The sequence below is a fragment of the Danio rerio genome, chromosome 16 (assembly GCF_049306965.1).
Source record: "Danio rerio strain Tuebingen ecotype United States chromosome 16, GRCz12tu, whole genome shotgun sequence".
NCBI classification, from domain to species: Eukaryota; Metazoa; Chordata; class Actinopteri; order Cypriniformes; family Danionidae; genus Danio; species Danio rerio.
In genome coordinates this window covers 20,568,960-20,592,500 of record NC_133191.1, presented here as the reverse complement: position 1 = coordinate 20,592,500, position 23,541 = coordinate 20,568,960, and the positions used below count along the sequence as shown (strand labels likewise).

At 34.8% G+C, this 23,541-nt stretch overlaps 1 protein-coding gene across 2 annotated transcripts in view; it reads left to right on the top strand.

Annotated features, from left to right (window-relative positions):
- si:dkey-233k19.3 overlaps positions 1-23,541 on the top strand; it is a 199,529-nt gene that overhangs the window by 130,481 nt on the left and 45,507 nt on the right. Inside the window, exons 56-62 of one of the 2 annotated variants that reach the window (XM_009292264.5) lie at positions 3,013-3,246; positions 6,680-6,826; positions 6,917-7,030; positions 9,517-9,660; positions 18,807-18,989; positions 20,863-20,964; positions 21,083-21,217. In XM_009292264.5, the coding sequence (XP_009290539.2) occupies positions 3,013-3,246; positions 6,680-6,826; positions 6,917-7,030; positions 9,517-9,660; positions 18,807-18,989; positions 20,863-20,964; positions 21,083-21,217 (1,059 nt within the window). Of the gene's footprint in view, positions 1-3,012; positions 3,247-6,679; positions 6,827-6,916; positions 7,031-9,516; positions 9,661-12,172; positions 12,366-18,806; positions 18,990-20,862; positions 20,965-21,082; positions 21,218-23,541 lie in introns of those variants that run through there. The other variant, XM_073925461.1, reaches the window with a different exon arrangement.

Below are 23,541 nucleotides of genomic sequence, written 5' to 3'. Positions count from 1 at the left end.
ACATTGACTTACAGTTTACAGTTTTAATTATTTTTATAGGCTTGGCAAAAACAGGTTTAATTTTTCATTTGACACAGAAAAACTAAAAGGCTAAAAGACTGTGTAATTGTTCTGATGAGTGTTTTCTCCTCACATTTACACGTGCAGCAGATTCCTCATCATTAGCTCTACTCTGAAGTGAAGACAAATGGCTGATCACATGCACAGTGAGCTCAATGGCAGACGCAGTTTTCTCTCTCTCTCTCTCTCTCTCTCTCTCTCTCTCTCTCTCTCTCTCTCTCTCTCTCTCTCTCTCTCTCTCTCTCTCTCTCTCTCGACATTGTTGTTATCCCTGCACCAGTGGAACGATCACTAAGCAGGATCATTTATGCTAATAAAGGAGCAGTGATTAATACACACAGACTGACCCTCAGAGAAGCCACAGCTGTTTCATACAGACTGTGTGCGTGTGTTAAGAGTTTATATGGGTGTGTGTGTTGACTTGTGACCAGCTGTGGGTTTTTTTCTCTCAGTTTTGTACTTGAGAGTGGAATTTTTGGGCTGTTAGTCAATTAAAATATGTAATCACAATTTATCTCATAACGATTTGAGACAGGGATGTGCACAGATATTTTGAAAGACCATGAAAATAACTTTTTCTTTTTTTTTTTTTGAAGTAAATTTTAGATGACATTTAGAGGTTTTTCAATCTGAACTCTTTATACAATACAGCCTCACTCAATTATTATATAAAAAAAAAACATTTAGCTTTAAGGGGGTAACAATTTTGACCTTAAAATGTTTTTTAAAAATGTAAAAACTACTTTTATTCTAGCTAAAATAAAACAAATAAGACTCTCTCCAGAATAAAAATATATTATCAGAGATACTGTGAAATATCCTTGCTCTGTTAATCATCATTTGGAAAATATTTTAAAAAGAAACAAATTCATTGGGGGGGCTAATAATTCTGATTCAAGTGTGTGTGTGTGTGTGTGTGTGTGTGTGTGTGTGTGTGTGTGTGTGTGTGTGTGTGTGTGTGTGTGTGTGTGTGTGTGTGTGTGTGTGTGTGTGTGTGTGTGTATATATTTTAGATTTTATAATTTTTTTTATTACTAAATAATTTTTATTACATTTTAATTAAAATTTTAAAATTTCTTTTCATTTTATTGCATTTTTATGTTATATTTTAGTTTTAATTTTGGAAAAACAAAAGGGATTTTTCTCTTAATGATGAAGAGGATGGCTGCTCATGCTTTTTTATATCTGTATGTGCATATTATTATTGCGTTTCACAAACATCAACGTAACTATCATAGTATGATGCATCATTTAGGAAAATAACGATGTAGTGACAAGTGTTTCTCCAAAACTGTAGTTTCTCTGTCTCAGATCGCACGTTTGTACCACGTTAGTTATAACTAAAAACACCCATATTGATGATCTCAACGGGGCGGAGATACAACTCTTATAGAGGAAAAAAACTAAACATACTTTTTAGTGAAAATTATATTGTTTTGCATGTACACGCATTTAAAAAAAATCCAATTTTAGTTTGGGTAAAAACATGCACTCTTTTTCTATATTAATTAAAATATATGTAAACAGCACATATAGGGCCTATATGTTTCTTTACAAATACTGAGAACATTCCACATTCTATTCTAAAACATAAAACCTCTTAGCTAACACATATTTTAATCTCATATGAATTGTTAATGGTTGTAATTTACAGTAGTCTATTTATTAAGAAATAAAGAAAGATCCTACTTAATAATAAAAAACACAGCCAGGAAATACAGTATGCTTCTAACTACAGCTCTAAAGGTGTTGCAAAGCAATGCAGTTTTCAAATGTTCATTGGAACGACGGATTTGGGAAACGCCAAAACTACAAACTATGTTTGTAACAACCCAACTTGCGACCTTAGTCGATTAACGATGGGTTTTAGAAACCAAAACACCCCAGAAGGTGTTTTGCTTACGGATGCTGAGATGCTGAGCTTTGCAGGTGTTTTGCACACCTACTGTACATTTCACCATACAAAAAATGCAAATTACTTTCAATCCCAAAAGTTTTGATAAATTTTTAGAAATTGCATCATAAATTTACATACTAATTTGACGTCACTCACTATTAAAATACCAATTTTGGCAACCTTATTTAAACTTGAAAACTCCCAATTGAAAAATTATTTTTTATGCAAGTTTTTATATATATATATATATATATATATATATATATATATATATATATATATATATATATATATATATATATATATATATATATATATATATATATATATATATATATATATATAGTTTATACATTTTCTTTAGATTAGATTCATGACAAAATCCCTGCTTTATCCAACATTTTTTTTTTACTTAATGTGTTTATAAGCATAAAACTCAGAAGGGTAAAAAAAAAAAGAGATTAATTTCTGACACAAATAACCAAGACCTTTGAGTTTAGGAGATCAATGTATTATTTACATGCATTTAACTCAATATGCTGTTTATCAAACCCCATTATCTCAGATCTTCATTTATAACTGTCTCTTTTTTTCTGTCTTTTTTGCCAGCCAGTTACATGTTTTATTGCTTTCCAGTGAATTATGATCTGTGTTCTTGCATCTTTTAAAACGCATTTGCCTTTGCGCGAATTGATCTTTAACAGTCTGATGAATGAGTCAGTCATCAGACAGCAGCGAACATCATAAATAACCAATAAACAAAACACACCGTGCTGAAAGTTAGAAGCCGTGCTATGTAAACGCTCGCCCTACTTTACGCAGGGTGTCACCAGCATTGGCCCATTATTTTTCCAGCTTAATCTTTCCCTCCCTGGCGCCCTGCACCTAAATTTCAGATTGAATAAGTCCAGAAGCCGGCGAAACACATACAAACTTGGAGATGAATTCAGGATTTATGAAGATGATATTTCAGGGCCTGTGACAGCCGAGGATGTTAAAGAGCATTTAATCCATACGGGTCCCTCTCTAACCCTCTCTTACTCTTGCCTTTACAGCCGACCATTTGGGAATCCATCAGTCTTTTCATGGCCCACGCGCACACCAGCGTCAAGCGGGTTAGCGAGCGTTACTGCTGCAACGAGAAGAGGCACAACTACAGCACATCTAAGAGCTTCCTGGAGCAGCTGAGGCTTTACAAGAGTCTACTGGAAAACAGGGAGAAGGAACTGCATCAGAGACTTGACAGGCTTCAGTCTGGCCTTCAGAAAATCAAGAGTACTGCTTCTCAGGTGTGTAGAGTTCAAATTGGGGTACTGATACTAGTTAAAAGGATAGTTTGACCAAAAATGAAAATTCCATCATCATTTACTCACCCTTGTTTCAAATATTTTGAGTTTACTTTCTGTTAAACTAAACAAAATAAGGTGTTTTCAAAAAATGCTGAAAACCTGTAATCATTAACTTCTATTTTATTTGTTTTTCGACTATGGAAGTAAATGGTTTTCAGCTTTCTTTTAAATCTTTTCTTTTGTGTTCAGCAGAATAATGAAACTCATAACCGTTTGAAACTACCTGAGGGTCAGGAACTTAGTACATTTTCATTTTTGGATGAACTATTTTTTTGCAATGTTATTATTTATTCACTAAGAGTCGAGGGACTCATAAACATTCAGCCCTAATTTTTGATAATTGCTTACCTTTGTGATATGTTTTTTTATGTTGTTTTATTAAAAAAATAAAAAAATGTTTTATGTTCTCTTTCATTGATAGCTGCAATGATTTACCTGCAGGCGTTTCAAAATCCACCGAATAAAATACATTAAAAAATACTGCAGTATGTTTCAAATTCAGCTGCTAATTCAGACAGAGATCATCGCTCTATACTCTATATTGGCTTCATGTTAGTTTTTGTGTTGATGCTTACATATTAGGCCTTGCATGGTTTGGCTCTTCCAATATATTTCAGAACGTTCAACTGTGTACTCTCCTAGGTGGGATCTTAGTTCTTCTGATTTACGTCTTTTAACATTTCCCTCCACTCGTCTGCGCTCTATGGGGGACCAGACTTTTTCTTCTGTTTCTCCAAATCTCTAGAACTCAATTTCCCATAATATTAGGCACACAGAATCTTTTGAAGCAATTATTGTATGCTTGAAGACTCCCTTTGTTAGACTTGCATATTTGGGAGGTGTATGTGTATTTTGGATACATATGTGGTGGGAGGCGAGCGTTGGCTCGAGGCCACAGGCCAAATGCCTTAGTGTTCCACCAGTGATGATATACAGCCATATCGCACTGCTACGAGTAGGAAATTGCTTTTATAAAACTGTTTCACATTATCGTGTATATAAAATTCATAATCGTCAGTATAAAAAAGAAAATCCTTTTGTATGAGGAACTATTTTCTTCCACCATTCATTCACATCTGCAGCTGAAGTCAAAACAATAGAAAACTTTGATATTTCGCCAACGTTACTTTAGAGCTAGTATTTGTACGATTCTCTAGCATAATGTCTAAAATGATGACAAAACTCACATTTTAGGATTATAAGGCTGAACGTGAACATGAAATGCCATCAATCTAAAGAGATTTCCAAGTATTTCTCTGTTGCAAACCGGATTTTGCAGTAATTAACCCCGAAAAGACTAAGGCAAGTCAAACACTACCAGATTACTCTGGTATTTATGCACCACTTAAACATACAACAGAGAGAGATCATCTCGATCATCAACGTGGAGTTTTCCCCATCTAAGGACTTATTATGCGGTCTTTTTCACCATCCCATGATGTGGCGGAACATCAACTGTCTTTGCTCTGCTCAGTATTTTAGCTAATCCTCAGAAATTATGAATATTTAAAATAGGCACTCACCTTATAAATAAACTGCATAGTTGCAGTCTAAACATCTACATTCTCACCAGTAAAAGTAAATTATGTTGTTCTGTATAACCTGCAATATTTGTCAAACTGTAGTGAGTTCATTGATCTGCTGTCACTCTTTCGTCACTCATTGCTGGACTATCAGCCAATTAGATTCGAGAACCAGACAGAATTGTTGTGTGTGTGTGTGTGTGTATGTATATGATTATACACACACACACACACACACACACACACGCACACACACACACACACACACACACACACACACACACACACAYATATATATATATATATATATATATATATATATATATATATATATATATATATATATATATATATATATATATATATAAATATATATATATATATATATATATATATGTGGGTGTGGGTGTGTGTGTGTGTGTGTGCGTGCGTGCGTGCGTGTGTGTGTGTATTTTATGTATATGAATATTATATGTATATTATATCTTTCCCAGTTTTACACAACATGTTTTATTGTGATGATCAGTAAAAAAGCAGAAAAGTGTGGCATTTGAATTTGGCCTGTGTAGACTCCTCAAAGCTGCAGTGGTGGGACAGTGGAGGAATGTAGTTACTGCTAGTTAATATGCCCATCATCGCTCACCGAAGGCTGAGGGACTCGTAAACCTTCAGTCTGGTAGTCTGAAGATTGCCTGCCTTTGTGATATAGGGTTTAGTATTCAAATGTTGCAGAGGTTTTATCTAATAACTGGATCTAGATTAAAAATAATAATAAAAAAGAAACGCTGTTTTATCACTTGCTGAAAGTTGTAAAAAGCTGTCGGCAAGGTCTCAGAGAGCTTTTATTGTAAGATTAAATTTAATCATATGTTTGATGAAAGTACTCTAGAAGAAATTGGTGAAATTATTTCTTCAAGAGTCACATTGAGATATTTAATTTAAATTTAGAAATACAGTAATTGTTTGTAATATTCAATAGTCAGAATTTAAAGTGGATCAAAACCTTTCAACAAAATTGTCCTAAAACTGTTCAACAACACTCATTTTTATTTTACAAATGTGAAAAACTTTTTAATGTTGACTACTGAAAGTAGTGAGTTTTAACTTATTAAATAAAAAAAAATACCTCACTAGAACTCAATAATTAGGAGTCATACATACAAAACATCTTACTGGCCTTAGCATGCTATACTAAACATGTAAGCAAAATGCTAAAACATCTTAGAAGAGTGCTAACAACTTCATAGCAATGTGTTACACAACAACATTCTAAAACATGCTAGCAACATAAACTAGCATTGTGGTAAATCAATGTACTAAAATATGCTTGTAACATGCTAGCGTTGTGGTAAAAATTTAGCCAATGCCTTATCATATTAAAATATGACAGCAATATCTTAACATATATTAACAAAAAGTTAACATTGTTGTGCTGCAAACATGTTAGCTGTATATTAAAACAAACAATAAACATTTTAACTGCATTAAACATGCTAGTGTTGTGGCAATTGTTGGTATTGTATTAAACATGCTAGTACATAATATGTTAAAACCTGATAGCGATGTGTTAAAATGTTTATGTTATTGTGCTAGCAAATGCTAACATTCATTCAAAATTGTTTGAGTGTTTGTGACTGTGGACATTTTACAGAACATTCCTATATCTTTCAATTAATTAGATGTGTTCTTGTAGAATGTAAGTTATTATCTATAAAGAAAACTTTTGAATGACTGAACAGAATGTATATAGTATAGTTTAGTGGAATCAGGTAAAGAAGGCATATAGGTAATTATGAATAAATAAGAGAATTTCATATATTATAATCTAAACATGATATTTTTGTGATGAGGTGGAGGATCTGACAGTAAAGCTGAACTCTCAGGAAGTGGAGCTGACAATGAAGAACCAGGCAGCTGAGGCTCTTATGGCCAGAATTGGCCTGCAGACAGAGAGAGTGAGCCAGAAGAGAGAAGACGCAGACCTGGAGGAGCAGAAGGTGGAGGAACCAAAGAGCTGTCTCTGTACTCATTGTCAAGGTGGTAATGTAGCATTTCCCCCTTGCTTATGAATGTGTTTTCATTTTTAGGTGGCTGCTATGCAAGCAGAGGTGTCCCGAAGACTAAAAGAATGTGAAAAGGATTTGGCTAAAGCTGAACCTGCTTTAGATGCAGCTACAGCTGCTCTCCAAACACTCAACAAGGTGATATGAAAAATACCAGTGAATGAATGAATGAATGAATGAATGAATGAATGAATGAATCAATCAATCAATCAATCAATCAATCAATCAATCAATCAATCAATCAATCAATCAATCAATCAATCTGTGCAATTTGTGTAAATATAGAGTTGAAGTCAGAATTATTAGCCCTGCTTTTATTTATTTATTTATTTTTTATATTTACCAAATAATAATATTTAACAGAGCAAGGAAATGTTCACTGTATGTCTGATAATATTTTTTTTTCTGGAGAAAGTCTTACCGTACGTTCACACGGAAAGCGGCAAGAGCGTCAAAGTAGCCGGAAGTCATTCATTTTCAATGAGAGCCGGCGGCGATAAGAGGCGAGGAGCAGCGCAGCGCGTCTTTGCCGGCGTGAGCGTCGAGGAGAGTTGAAATAAAGTCAACTTTATGGTAATGAGCTATGACGCGTTTCGGCGGCAAGCAATCAGAATGAAGACGTCCATCGCTTGATAGCAGTTCAGAGAACACAGACCTGTGAACTTTGGTTCCGACCACAGTTGTTCCCAAGGGTTCCGCCGGATTTCCAGTTATTTACAATTTTTTCCTACAGGAACATACATTAAATAAGTTACTGGCGAGTTACTGATGTTCATTAATGTTATATAAATTTATCTTAAAAAAGCGTGAATCTCGCGATGTGACAGTACAAAACAGTACTGCTGCTTCAGGATATTTCAGCCATATGGACACATATTGGATAAATAGAGCAAAGCCGCACCACACGCAACTTGATCTTCCATTGTTGTATGAATTTAATAAGAAGTGCGCAACATTTTCACGCTAGAAACATGTTTTATGCAGGAATGTAACTGATATGCTGCAACGGCTCCTTTAAATATGAGATCAATGTAGCGAGTTTTGACGCTCTCGCCGCTTTCGGTGTGAACGTACGGTGAATTGTTTCATTTCCGCAAGAATAAAAGAAGTTATTAATTTTTTAAAAGCCATTATAAGGACAAAATTATTAGCCCCTTTAAGCTATATATTTTTTTAAAAGTCTACAGAACAAACCATTGTTTTACAATAGCTTCCCTAATTACCCTAACCTGCCTAGTTAACCTAATTAACCTAATTAAGCCTTTAAATGTCACTTTAAGCTTTTAAGCAATTTTTAAATGGTCTAAAAAAGCTTTCCCAAAGCTTTCTCATTTTCAGCATCATTACTCCAGTACACTCCAGTCACATGATCCTTCAAAAATCACTCTGTTAATTATTATTATTATTATTATTATTATTATTATTATTGTTGTTGTTGTTGTTTTTATTATTATTATTATTATTATTATTATTATTATTTATCACTGCTATAGTCAATTATGACCAATGTTGTAACAGTGTAACATTTTTTTTTCTTTTAAGAAAATTACAAAATAAAAAAGTTATTGGGGGTTTTTGCAATGTTACAATATTTGAGATTTTGGATATTGGAAAATTACTGTATATATAATATAGTCTATTTATATAATGTAATTTAATCAATCAAGTGAAGTCTAAATAATTCTTTTTCAAAAAATGCTGTTTTTCTTAATAATCCTATTCATCAAACAAATCAAAATAAAAGTAACAAATAAAAAGACAAACTTAACTTTCTCGATATGTAATTACACAAGCTGTAATATATTATATATAATATTTGGCAGTTTTATTATTTAGATTTTAGCATAAAATTAGCAATACTCGAGTGATTTCTGAACAATCATGTTACATTGAACACTTGAGCAATGATGCTGAAAATTAACCTTTGAATCAAAGCCATAAATGACTAATTTAATGTATATTGTAATAATTTATTAAATTATTTATTATTAATAATTTATCATCAGTCTTTTAAATTAATAATAATAATATTTTACAGTGTTTTAAACTTTTAAAGCCATAGTTTGATCATACACATGCAAATAAACTTATTTCAAATCTTACCAATGCTACATTTTAAATTGTAATATATACATAATGTTTACTGTATATAAAATACTTTTATAATAAATGTTTGATTGTGTGAACAAGTAGGAATACAAAAATAAACAATAAAGCAGTTTAACAGAGACATAATTAAAATTAACCTTTCTTTCAGAACAGTGGTACTATTTATTTAAACAATAAATGCACATTTTTGTGTTTCTTACATGTAATAAGTAAAAAAGAAGTGATTTTAGCAATAATTTGTGATAATGTAATATCATACAGTGCATTTAATAAAATGATAACAAAATTGAGTTTACCATACATTCATGCTAACCATATTTCAGTAATCACACTTAATTATAATTTATTTATTAATTAAAAACTGCTATTTTAAAACCTAATGACTGATGCTTTGTGAATCTCAAATACAGTTTAATTGAAATATTTGTGTCACCTGACTTTGACATTTGAAGGCTAACACTTACTTAATTAGCTGTTACAGAAGCAAAATTTTCTCTCTCCTTGATGTCTTTTAGGTAAATCTGACAGAGTTAAAGACGTTCCCGAATCCCCCGGAGGCTGTGATTAACGTCACAGCGGCTGTGATGGTTCTTTTGGCTCCACGTGGGCAAATTCCTAAAGACCGGGGGTGGAAGGCTGCCAGAGTCTTCATGGGCAAGGTAAAACATGACAACAACACACCCAGAGCTGCCTGATTCATGCCAGTGTAATCCACACACAGTCCTTGACCCACAGACCCCACTAACACTGCACAGCAGCATAAAAACACTACATTATGAAAACACTTCTGCGGAGGAGCATATTAAATACATGTCACATGATATAGAAATGAAAATATCAGGGAAAGGTTGATTTATGAGGTCAGTGTGAAGGGGAGGAGATGGCTTTTGAATGTGTGTTGTGTTGATGTATAGGATGGATAAAGAACAAGGATGCAGATTCAGAAGTTGCAGGTTGAGTCTTAAGTAGGGGCGACCCAGAAATGAAAAAGGCAATAATTATCATTTATTACTACTGTGCCCTTGAGTCCAACAATTTATCCCAGACTTTTCCAGGACAAAATGCTAAACATGCTACAAAAACAAAATTATTCTGCTAGCATGGTTTAAACATATGTAAACATCAGTGTTTACCATTCTAAAGATTGTCCTATGTAATTACTAACAGTGTTAAAAGATGCAGGATTCATGCTAGCAATAGTAAACATATTAGCAACATGCCAGAAACATTAAGAACATGCTAATTTATAGTCTAAAGCTTATAGTTTATAGCTAATTTATAGTCTAAAGTTATATAGTCTATAGTTTTTTTTTTACTTCCTGCTTTGCTACTGTTCGGACGTCTTTGCCCACTGCTCCGCTCTTCGCACTCTTGCTTTTATATCTTATACCCTAATTTTAACTTGAGCCTATCAGCACAGTGCTCAAACAACACGGCTTGAAGATCAGCATCGATTCTACAAACTTTCTGGTATATAGCTTTACTAACAAGAAAGGAATTACCGTCTAAACCAGTGGTTCCCAACCTGGGGTCCGCGCCCCCCTAAGGGGGGCGCCAGAGTTCACAAGGGGGGCGCGGGGAGAGGATAAGTGTTGCGGTAGAAAAAGGCATAAAATGCTCCACTATTTATACAGGGCTGTACAATTAATCCAAAATCCGATTTCGATTTCAAACGATTATAAAAAAGCATTAATCAAGATAAACAATTATATGCATCATATACCGCCCCCTTTCCAGTTGTATGTGTTGCGAAAGACCGCGTGCTTATGTGTGTGTGCAACACGCACACGCAGTCAGAAGCATGCGGCCAGTCAGCATTCGCTCTCATTCGCACCCTGAGACGAGCAGAGGAGCGCAGACATCTAGTCATCTTAACGTGAGCGCTTTAATGGTCAAATAGGTGTCAAAACGCGGTGTTTAGTGATTATTTATATTAACCCTCATTTGTGTAATAAACAAACGAGTTGAGGATCAAAAGACGTGAAAGAGAAACCATTAAAGAGACAGCGCAAAATATTCCTGCTGCCGCCTGTTTTTATTATCATTAATCAAACATAACGAGAAAATGTTTCTCTGCTCTTGACTGAAGGATTTCTGTAGCTAAAGTGTTTTTCTTACAGTGGAGATGCTTAAAGCACAGTTTGTTTTATATTTTTATTCTATTGTATTTATTTCTCTTTCCTTTGCAGGGTGGAAAATAACTGTATATATACACTTGAAGTCAGAATTATTAGCCCTCCTGAATATTAGCAACCCTTTTCCTGGCCAATTTCTGTTTAATGGAAAGAAGTTTTTTTTTTTTTTTTTTTTTTTTTTTACTTATTTCTGAACATAATAGTTTTGATATCTCATTTCTAATTACTGATTTCTTTTATCTTTGCTATGATGACAGCACATAATATTTTACTAAATGTTTTTCAAAATATAAGCATTCAAATTTAAGTGCAATTCAAAGGCTTAATTAGAGTAATTAGGCAAGTCATTGTATAGTTTCTTCTGCAGACAATCAAAAATATATATTGCTTAAGGGGGCTAATAATATTGATCTTAAAATAGGTTTCAAAATATTTAAACCTGCTTTTATTCTAGCTAAAATAAAACAAATAAGCCTAGAAGAAAAACAAATATTAGAGGAAATACTGTTAAATTCCTTGTTCTGTTAAACATAATTTGGGAAATATTTATAAAAAAAAAAATTCTCAGGAATATATGTAATTTTAAGTACCAAAAAAAATAAATAAATCAAAACACATGCTTAAAATTCCAACATAATAGTAAAAATAATTAAAATAAATCACTCTAAATAATTTTTTACATTTTGCTCACTTGTGCAATGTGCTTGTCCAACTTCTCGTAAAGGCAAAATCAAAACAAAAATGGCAGACAAACGTCAATCTAATGATTCTTCAGAGGCGAAGAAAAAGATTAGACAGTATGACAAAGCCTATCTAAATGCACATAAACACACACATACAGTAATATATATATATATATATATATATATATATATATATATATATATATATATATATATATATATATACGGTACATATGTGTGTGCGTGCGTGTGTATTTATATGGTGGGGGGGCTCCAATGTTTGTATATGTTCATGGGGGGGGCCCCAGAGAAAAAGGTTGTGAACCACTGGTCTAAACAATCCTCCCGCTACCAGCTATCAGCTGCTTACATTCCGGAGACAGGAAGACACGGCTGTGAAAATGCCTCTGGATCGGATTAATTCAGATTCTCACTGCTGTACAAACTGCCACAAACTTCTACAAAAGATTGCAGTTCTTGAAACGAAGTTGCTTGCGATCCGACCAGAACTTCAGCTTCATTGTGGATTCTCTCAGCACACAGCCGGTGAGTCCCATAAATCTGTTCCTGCTACTGTTTTGAGCACAGAAAAACAGAAAAGAACTGTTGAAAATGAGCATTGGCATAAACAAGGTGCGAGACCAAAGGGTACTCGAGGGGTCAGATCATACGCTGCTGCATTAGCGTCTTCTACCCCAAATACAGCTCGGACTCAAATACAGCTTCAGAACAGATATGAAGTTTTGAGTAATATGGGTAAAGAATCCCCAAATGTAGTCAGACAGAGATCGCATGATTCAGCAACTAATTCTGCATGGAACAGAGGCTCAAGGCCGACTAGACAGCAACATTCTGCTCCGATCGCACCTGAGATAAGAACACTAGTCGTAGGAGATTCAATAATCAAGAATTTCAGGAGCAGATCTACAATGACATACTGCTTTCCTCATGCAACAGTTTCTGATGTAAACAAAGAGCTTGAGGAAATTCTGAAAAAGCACAAGACGGCAAAACGGATTATCATCCATGTGGGGAAGAATGATATTCGGAAAGAACAGTCAGAACTGCTCAAGAAAGATTTCTGTGAGCTCTTGGAAACAGCTGAAAAATTGAAGGTTCAGGCGTTCATAAGTGGACCACTCCCTGCAAGAGGGACAAATATGTTTTCACGGCTTCTTGGTCTAAATGTATGGCTACAGAAAACATGTAACAAGAAAGGACTGAATTTTATCGACAACTTCTATCTCTTCTGGAACCAAAGACAGCTGTTTACATCAGACGGCCTTCATCCAAACAAACTTGGTGCAAAGGTGCTAAAGGACAATATTTTTTTTCTCCCTCAATCATCCATCAGCTGTGTATGCCACTGAACTGAATTGCAAACACACACCTAGCAAATGTCCAGATGACCACAGGACTTCAAATCAGCTCCTGAGTGGACTTGTGGCTGACGAATCACCCAAGGACAGTGATAATGCCACGCAGCCAAAACACCCAATGTTGATAGAGACACTATCAGTTGCCCTCTGCTCAACACTGGCAGACTGTGACGCATCAGAACAGCATCAAGTCTCGTCATTTAAAAATGATCCTCAGGAAAACATATTTCTGCAGACAGAATCTCCAGATGCACAGCCTCTGTCACCGGACACGTTCTCATTGTCACAATGTTCACCACTCTTGGGTTTTTCAAAAAAGATGGAGGAACTGGTGTATGCTGGAACTAAACTTTCACACTCCATTGCCGCAAGCCCCCAGTTACCAACCAAAAAGCGGCCTGCTCCACAACCACCTATGAGCCCACCTGGAAGAGCCCTCCGATCACACCGCCAGGGCCCAAACAACAACGCCCCATCTTCAGCTGGTGAACACAAGAGCTCTCTGTGATGTGTGTCGGGGACCTGCTTAGATAACAGTGTCTTTATCAAATGTTTTCAGAACAAGCAGGAACCCAGTGTGTCTGTAGCTTTCTCTAAGCAGATATGTGTTGTGTTAAGTGACAGAAAACCAAAGACTTCATCAGGCCGTTTAGCAAATCATTCAAATCTGGTGTCTATTAAATGTAGATCTGAGACTACTATAGAAAAAACAGCTAAAACTGTTAAGTTAGCGCTTTTAAACATAAGATCGCTCAACAATAAGTCTCTTTTAGTCAATGATTTTATCACCACAAATTGCCTTGATTTTATGCTTTTAACTGAAACTTGGCTAGATGACAGTTGTAGTGCAGCAGTTCTGAATGAAGCAGCCCCTTTAAACTTTGACTTTTTGAGTGTTTGCAGAGTTAATAGGAGAGGTGGAGGCATCGCTGCCCTGTTTAAAGATGTGTATGAATGTAAACAAGTGTCATTTGGTGACTATCTGTCTTTTGAATATCTGAGTATAGCACTAAAAGGGTCTCCACGCATCTTACTGATCATTATCTACAGACCTCCAAAATATTCTCCAGCTTTTATTGAGGATTTTACAGAACTGTTATCAATAGTAACCTCTGAATTTGATTATTTTAGTATTGCTGGGGATTTTAATATTCACATTGATAATCCAGAAATCAATGCTGTAAAAGAACTGATGACTGTTTTTAACACTTTTGATCTGACTCAGCATGTTCAAGGACCCACACACAATCGTGGACACACCCTTGATCTACTTATAACTAAGGGTTTACACATTTCATCAACTGTTGTTAAGGATGTGGCACTATCTGATCATTTCTGTATCTTTTTTGATATATTGATCACTCCAGCTATTAAAGACAGATCTGTCTCTGTCAGAAAGAGTTGCATAAATGAGAACACTAGTGAGCAGTTTATGAAGGCCATATCGCTAGCACCAAGTATATCTGCAGATTCTGTTGATTCTCTCCTTGATTTGTTCAATTCTAAAATTAAGAATGTCATAAATGACATCGCTCCTGTTAAAGTCAAGAAGATGACTGGCAGGCAAAAGGGATCTTGGACAAGGTCACCGAGAGTACAAATGATGAAAAGGCAGTGCAGAAAAGCTGAGCGTATGTGGAGAAAGACGAAACTAGTAGTCCATTATAACATCTATAAAGACAGTCTTCATGCCTTTAATATGTAACTAAACACTGCTAGACAGACTTTCTTTTCAAGCCTTATAAACAGCAACTTAAATAATGCTCGTACACTATTTGCAACGATAGAGAGACTCACAAACCCCCCCAGTCAGATTCCAAGTGAGCTCCTCTCTGAAAGCAAATGTAATGAGTTTGCTCATTTCTTCACTGATAAGATTAATAATATCAGAAAGGCAATCAGCTCATCCAATCAGCCAAGTTGTGTCGATATCAAACAAGCTCAACCACAACTTAAGAAATCAGACATTATGTCTGATTTCATGGCAATTAACAGCAAAATCTTAGAAGAGATTGTGCAAGTTATGAAAACATCAACCTGCAGTCTTGACACGCTCCCCACATCATTCTTCAAAACGGTGTTTACCTGTTTAGAAATGGATCTTCTAAAAGTGGTAAATGCTTCACTTCTATCAGGGATTTTTCCAACCTCACTTAAAACTGCAGTTGTTAAACCCCTCTTGAAGAAGAGCAACCTGGATAACACCCTATTGAGCAATTACAGGCCAATCTCAAATCTCCCTTTCATTGGCAAAATCATTGAAAAAGTTGTTTTTAACCAGGTCAACAAGTTCTTAAACTTCAGGGGGTGTTTAGACAATTTTCAATCGGGGTTCAGAGCACATCACAGTACAGAGAGCGCTCTCATAAAGATAATCAATGATATACGCCTAAATACAGATTCAGGTAAAATAACAGTGCTGGTATTGTTGGATCTCAGTGCTGCATTTGACACTGTCGATCACAGCATACTTCTGGATAGGCTGGAAAACTGGGTTGGGCTGTCTGGCACGGTCCTCAAATGGTTTAGATCTTACCTAGAAGGTAGAGGTTACCATGTCAGTATAGGTGACCATAGGTCGAGGTGGACACCCATGACGTGTGGAGTCCCACAAGGCTCGATTCTGGCACCTCTCCTGTTCAACCTTTACATGCTCCCTCTGAGCCAAATAATGAGAAAGAACCAAATCTCCTACCACAGCTATGCTGATGACACTCAGATCTACCTAGCCTTACAGCCTAATGACTACAGCCCCATTGACACCCTCTGCCAATGCATTGATGAAATGAGCAATTGGATGTGCCAAAACTTTCTTCAGTTAAACAAAGAGAAAACTGAAATTATTGTGTTTGGAAACAAAGATGAGGTTCTCAAGGTAAATGCGTACCTTGGTACTAAAGGTCAAACGACAAAAAATAAGGTCAAGAATCTTGGTGTGACTCTGGAGTCAGATCTGAGTTTCAACAGTCATGTCAAAGCAGTCAGTAAATCAGCATACTATCATCTCAAAAACATAGCAAGAATCAGATGCTTTGTTTCTAGTGAAGATTTAGAAAAACTTGTTCATGCTTTTATCAGCAGCAGGGTGGATTACTGTAATGGACTCCTCACTGGTCTTCCTAAAAAGACAGTCAGACAGTTGCAGCTCATCCAGAACGCTGCAGCCAGAATTCTGACCAGAACCAGAAAATCAGAGCACATCACACCTGTCCTCAGGTCTTTACACTGGCTGCCAGTTACATTCAGAATAGATTTTAAAGTATTATTACTGGTCTATAAATCACTAAATGGCCTAGGACCTAAATACATCACAGATATGCTCACTCAATACAAACCTAACAGATCACTCAGATCTTTAGCATCATATAAACTAGAAGTTCCAAGAGTTCAGTCAAAGCAGGGTGAATCGGCTTTTAGCCACTATGCCCCTCGCTGCTGGAATCAGCTTCCAGAAATGATCAGATGTGCTCCAACATTAGGCACATTCAAATCAAGACTGAAAACACATCTGTTTAGCTGTGCCTTTACTGAATGAGCACTGTGCTGCGTCCGACAGATTGCACTATCATGTTTTTCTCTTCTTCTTCATTCTTTCATATCACATTTTACCTGTTTTTATGTTTTGTTTTGTTTTTATGCATTTTTTTTATTTGTTTTTATTTTTATTTTACTTGTTTCTTTTATTCTTGTTTATGTAAAGCACTTTGAATTGCCATTGTGTATGAAATGTGTTATATAAATAAACTTGCCTTGCCTTGCCTTGCCTAAACATGCCAAGCATGAGAACCATGCTAACAACATGTTATTCACATTAGCAATGTGTTAGTAACAATCTATATTAACATTCTAACAATTCATGTTACCATTGTGATAGACATGCTAAAATGCTAATACATGCGCTAATCATTCTAGAAGCATGTTAACATCTTGCTTAGTTATGCTAGTATAGTGTTAAAACAATGCTAACAACATTATACCTAGTAATCTATAATTACATCTAAATAAAGTCAATTCATGCTTGCCATCTGCTGAACATACTAATTGGAGCATTGGTATGTTTTACACCATTCAATTGGTGGCCTCTCGGCCGAACCTGGCTCCCAAGGCAATTAGTTCCAGCCCTTCAAACAGTATGACCAAGACAGCAAAAATAAATTTTGTTTAATTGAAAAACGGCTGTTATAGTTATGAAGCAATGTGCGTCTGTTCAGTCTAGCACAAACTGCAGTTGAAGGCCGCACAGAGTGTGAATCACCATAAACGGCGGGCAGCCGAAAACATTTGGATATGTTTGTAGAAAAGACCTTTTGTACAATGCACTGATATCGTTATTAAGGAAGCAACAATTAGCTCATTTACTATTCACTGCACTTTAATTTGTCACAGTTGATTCATTGTTAAGGCTTCTCTAAGCCGCATTTCTGTTGCACGGAAAGAAACGAAACTGCTGCAATTAAACAAAGTTATGCCAAGTTGCCAACTGTGCGCTAGTTTAAAGTTCCAAGTTTGTACACCAAGGCTAATATGCACGCACACTGGATTAACTATAGCAGTAGCTGTTTCCATATCACGTTTTTTTTTTTTTTTGCAATTTTGTTATTTATATTATAAGAATATATGACAATATGCATGCACAAGCATAGCAACGCGCTTGCGTGTGACCGGACACACGTGATAGAAAACACCTTACAGTCAGAGTTGTGCGTGCCTTTCAGTGCAATCCAAACAAAAGATATGTTAGACGAATTAATGTTAAAATGATTATGTATTTACGAACCGGAATGGCAACAACAGTTAATCTAAATAGCTACTTACCTAATATAACGCTTGAATATACATTAGACGTCATAATCGTGAAACCAGGATTATTCTTCAGACTATATAATTGTACAAACAAAATCAATAACATATGAATGTGTCTGAATGTTGAAGAAGCCTACTTTGAAATACAACATTTTAATGTTTTTAAAAAAAAAGTCCATTGTACAATGCAGTGCTTTTTTAGAGTTGCAAAATACAATATAGTAACATTTTAATGTAGAAAAAGCCACTGTGGGTGTCTTAAGAAGCAAAAATACAGCATATGGGCTCTTATTTGCTGTTGAGTTATCACTCATTATGCAAGTCATATCTCTCTGGCCCTTCGTTTGGGATGCCCTATGACAAACTAATTGAATTTAATGTTTTACACCATACAACAAACTTACAAAAGTAAAAATGCAATGACAATGTTGTGAAGATGATAAAACCATGTCAGCATTGTAAATCATGCTAACACTGTAGTAGTATAATTTAGGAACATGCTAACAGTGTGCTTGGACATGTCAATGTGTTAAAATGTTAGCAATGTCATTAATACTTAATGTGTTAGTTCCCACATTAGTAACAGATTTATTTTAGATTAGAGAGCTTTCTCATCATCCATATAGTCTACAGCAAGATTCCTGACTCATTCAAAGTCCATAAAAATACCAAACAAAACAGACCATATGCCTTTAGTGGATTAACCAGAATATTATTAAGCTACGAGAATACTTTGTGTCCATATAAAAGAAACAACTTTATTTAACAGTTTAACTGATAGTGACATATCTCTGGTGTGCTGCAGGTGGATGACTTTCTGCAGGCTCTTCTTTCTTACGATAAAGAGCACATCCCTCAGTCGTGTCTGAATGTGGTAAAGCAAGAATACCTTAAAAATCCAGAGTTTCATCCCGATCACGTCCGGACCAAGTCCTATGCAGCTGCAGGTCTCTGTGCCTGGATCATCAACATTGTGCGCTACTATGAGGTAAAGAACTGACTTAATTTAAATGCATGTAACCTGCAATATAAGGAAAAAAAGACATATTTTATTTGAATTAGAATGGATAAAGATGGTTTAAAATACAGTACATGTATAAAACACTATTAGTATTTCTATAAATGATATTAATTTGCTTGAGAAAGGATTTGGAAAGCAAAATACTTTTCTAAAGTTAAAGTGCTTTTATTTACTTTTATTTATTTATTTTTTAATGCATAGATAAATTTGAAGTCAGAATTATTATCCCCTCTGTTTATTTTTCCCCAATTTCTGTTTAACAGAGAGAATTTTTTCAACACATTTCTTAACTTAATAGTTTTTATAACTGATTTCTAATAACTGATTTATTTTATTTTTGCCACAATGACAGTACATAATATTTGACTAGACATTTTTCAAGACACTTCTATACAGCTTAAAGGGACATTTAAAGGCTTACTGTAACTAGGTCAATTAGGTTAACTTGGCAAGTTAGGTTAATTAGCCAACTTATTGTACAACGATGGTTTGTTCTGTAGACAATCGAAAAAAATATATAGCTTAAACAGGCTATAATTTTGATATTAAAATGTTTTTTTTTTTTAATTAAAAACTGATTTTATTCTAGTCAAAATAAAATAAATAAGAATTTCTTCAGAAGAACATACTGTGAAAATTTCCTCGCTCTGTTAAACATCATTTGTAAAATATATTTTTTTAAAAATCGAAGGGGGGCTAATAATTCTGACTTCAGCTGTATATCATTGCAATTTGAAGAATTTATGAATTCTAAAAACATAGTTAAAAACCTGGAAAACAGTTATGAAAATTTCAAAAAATTGTTTAGATTTAAAAATGACAAGAATTTTTGTATTTGACTAATATAGATAACAATGTTGTGGAATTAAAATATACATGAACCAAAATGCATTCGATAACCCTTCAAAGTCCACACAGGCTGAACCAAGCATTTCAAAATGAGACGGTCTAGCCTACAGAGGACGGATCTTGTCTCCAGGCAACCGTAACAGCTGCTGATAAAATTTGTAATGACTTTTTTTCAAAGTGATTTTAAAACTTTTTTTAAACAATCTGAAGTCAAAGCAAGGTTTACAGAAACTGGAAATTTATTTCCTTTAATCCATACATGTACACATAAAAATGTAAACTATCTATAAAATCATTCTTTAGTAAGATATGTCATTATATATATATATATATTTTTTTTTTTTTTTTTTTTTTTTCCCCACGTGAAATAAACCCGGAGTTTTCTTTTAAAAGCGTCCTGCCGTTATTAGAGCAGAATGAATCTTGGGATGTTCGAGGCCGCTAAGGATCTACCGGTTGTGTGCTTCAGCACATGAGAAACGAACGTGTTTTGAGGCTGCGTTTGAAGGAGCCTTTGAATTTTTTGGAAAAGAGACAGCCTTTGTCATTCCACGATGACGCAGCGCACTTCAATTGCATTCTTCGGAGGATGCAGCCTCTGACTTGAGACACAGCTACAGAAACATGGGGAAAATGCTGAAAAGTTTAATGTAAAACTTTTTTTTAAGAATTAAAATTTAGTTTATAATTAAAATACATGATTATTTTTGCAAAAACGCACATTTAAAATTAAATAATAAATTCAGTACAGTATTTTATTCAGTAAATAATTTCAGTAATTTTACTTTTAACTTTATAAAAATCTTTCAAAATAGATGAAAATAATAAGGATTTAGCTATATGTAAAAAAAATAAATGCTTGAATATATATTTAGGAAATATTGTGGAAAAAACTGTATTTTTGTGTTAAGCTTTAAAAGGACAAATAACAAATCTTTTATTTCAATTATTAGCCTATCTATGAAAAGAAAATACGTTTTCTTTTGCTCAGGTTTATTGTGAGGTTGCACCGAAACGTCTGGCTCTGGCACAAGCCAACAGTGAACTAGAAACTGCTACCACAAAACTCCTCAGCGTTCGAAGGAAACTGGAAGTAAGTATAATCTAAATAGCTTCATTTTATACAATAAACACACCATAAGCAGTCAGTGACTGTAAACTCAATATTGAAATATAAAGCAGTATATCTTATACCTGCTTTGTGCTGACAGGATCTGGACCGGCACCTGCAAAGCCTAACAGCTCAGTTTGAGAGGGCAGCGACTGAGAAACTGCGCTGCCAGGAGGAAGTGACTCGCACCAGCCAGACTATTAAACTGGCCAATCGGCTGGTGGGAGGCCTGCAGGTACGGGATGGCTGTGAGAGGAGAGGGTCTGGACAAAAACAGACCCGAACTCAACATGAATTTGGCTTGGGTCAATGGGGAGGTGGTCATGGCTTAAATGTTTGGCCAGACGCTGAAATCGAGCGTTCGGAAGGAAGGCAAATGCACCATTGATTTGGGCAGGAGGCTTAGATGGCTGTTGGCCAATTCAGGATGGCGAAAAACAAGAAGGGCATGCATTCATCTGCTATCTGTTTTCCTGAATGGGGTGATCAGGGTAATTGGTTTATGAGGGGTGAAATGGATTTGTGTTGAAAGCTTTGAAATAAGTAACTTTCAATTATTCAAAGTCGCACTAGCATACATTTACATTTACATTTAAAACTGGCAAGATTTCTAAAAAAATATTGTCAATGATTTTAAATGGTTAATGGATTATTTGAAATATTTAAATATTATAATTAAAGGAGTTATTTTAAAAAAAGTTTGAGATCTTTGGGGTGAATATGCTAGTCTGATTGTTACAAGCAATGATTGTTATAAACAATCATTTATTTCAATATAAAGTCAAGCCAAATATATAAGACAAATAAATACATATATATATATATATATATATATATACATATATAAGACAAATATCCCAGGGGTATGAATACTTTCGTGCTTGACTGTTTCAAAAGGTGCAGTTTGAGGAACCTCATAAAAAAAAAAAAAAAAAAACAGTTAATACAAAATTAATTGATACTTTAAAAGGTTCACTGTAACGTGTACAATACTGCCCTATAAAGGCAAAACACCTTAAACGTCCCATGAAGTGCTTTGAAATATGCAATTTTATTTGATCTTTGACATAATCTCAACTAAAACATTATAAGAGGGTGGAACATAGAGAAGGTCATCCCCTTTAAAAAAAATAGCCAATAGCTTTTGTTTTATCACAGCTCTGCTACTGAGGCCCCATATAGACTAATACGTTTTAGTTTTATAAAGCATAAGTTTTGCTAAGGTTACACCTTCTATCCACGCTACACCAGAGTTTTCGAGCCCCGAAAACAGGGCTTTTTGAAAATGTTGAAGAGGCTGTTTTCAATTAAAAACCATGTTGCTCTGTGTCAGTGTGGATAAGGAAAAACAGACATTTTAAAATGGAGGATGATTTTTGCCTCAATATATATTGAGGCCTTTTTGCCTCAATATTAAGTAGCCTAAACAAAGTTCAGTCTTGCAGCCCCTCCTTGTAAGTTCAGACTTTGCAAGTTTGACATTGAAAATAAACTCCCGAGGACACATCGGGTAAATCTTCAAAGGGATCAGGGTACTTTATAACCTCATTCACATTATCCTGGTTACGTTGTTTCACTTTCTTAACGATAAAATAAAAACATGATAAAAGGAACTACCTTTTTTTATATTAACAACTTAACAGACACCAAATAAGCTGAGGCGTCGTGAAGCTACATATTTATATGAGCGTCATGTTTACTGTATGCATATTCATAACAAAATGGAGCCTATAACATAACTGCCTCCTTTAATTTTCATTGAAAATATGAAACATAGCCTGTCTCTTTTGCTGAATATCAGTGTTAATTGTCAGTAAAGGCCAATATAAAAGTATAACGTACAATTGTTTATATTATAGGAAATAAAGGCAAGCAATCAGTCAAATGTGCAGAATCAGTGTACATTAACTTATCATTAACTTATATTTGCGCTCAGCCAAAACACGTTACCAGCAAGTAATAGATTTAAAAGACCAAAGTCAGGGAATTTGTCGTTAGATGCAGACAACAAGATTAATTAAATGTCACATTTAACAAAAATATTGACATTAGATCCAACGGTAGATCCTTGATCTTGAACAGTCCAACGTGGCTGCTCTCATCGTTGCAGTGCATGTGGTCACGTAATGTGCATTTTTAGCGGTGTAGTGTGGACGGAGAGTTGTTTAGAAACGCTGGGTGAAACCCCAGTGTGGACGCGGATCATTTTCATTGTAAAACGCTAAAAAAACAAAACTAAAAACTAAAACTAAAATTTATTAGTGTATTAGTGTAAACAAGGCCTGAGAGTGGTTGAGCTCAAGTGCATCAAATAAAACAAGCAAATGAAAAGCGTCTTGAAGGGGGCGGGGCATGTCAGATACTAGAGAGCATTTAATTGGTTATGATGTGATGAGACCTGTAGTATGAGGGGACGTGAATAAAACTAAAATGACAAACTACAAGCTTTACATGTTTATATCAGTTTTGTAGCTTTTAAAGGAAATTTTGGCACTATTTTGGCGCACACTAGCTTATAGATAACCTAAAAATCAATAATACTGATTCTAACATCTAAAA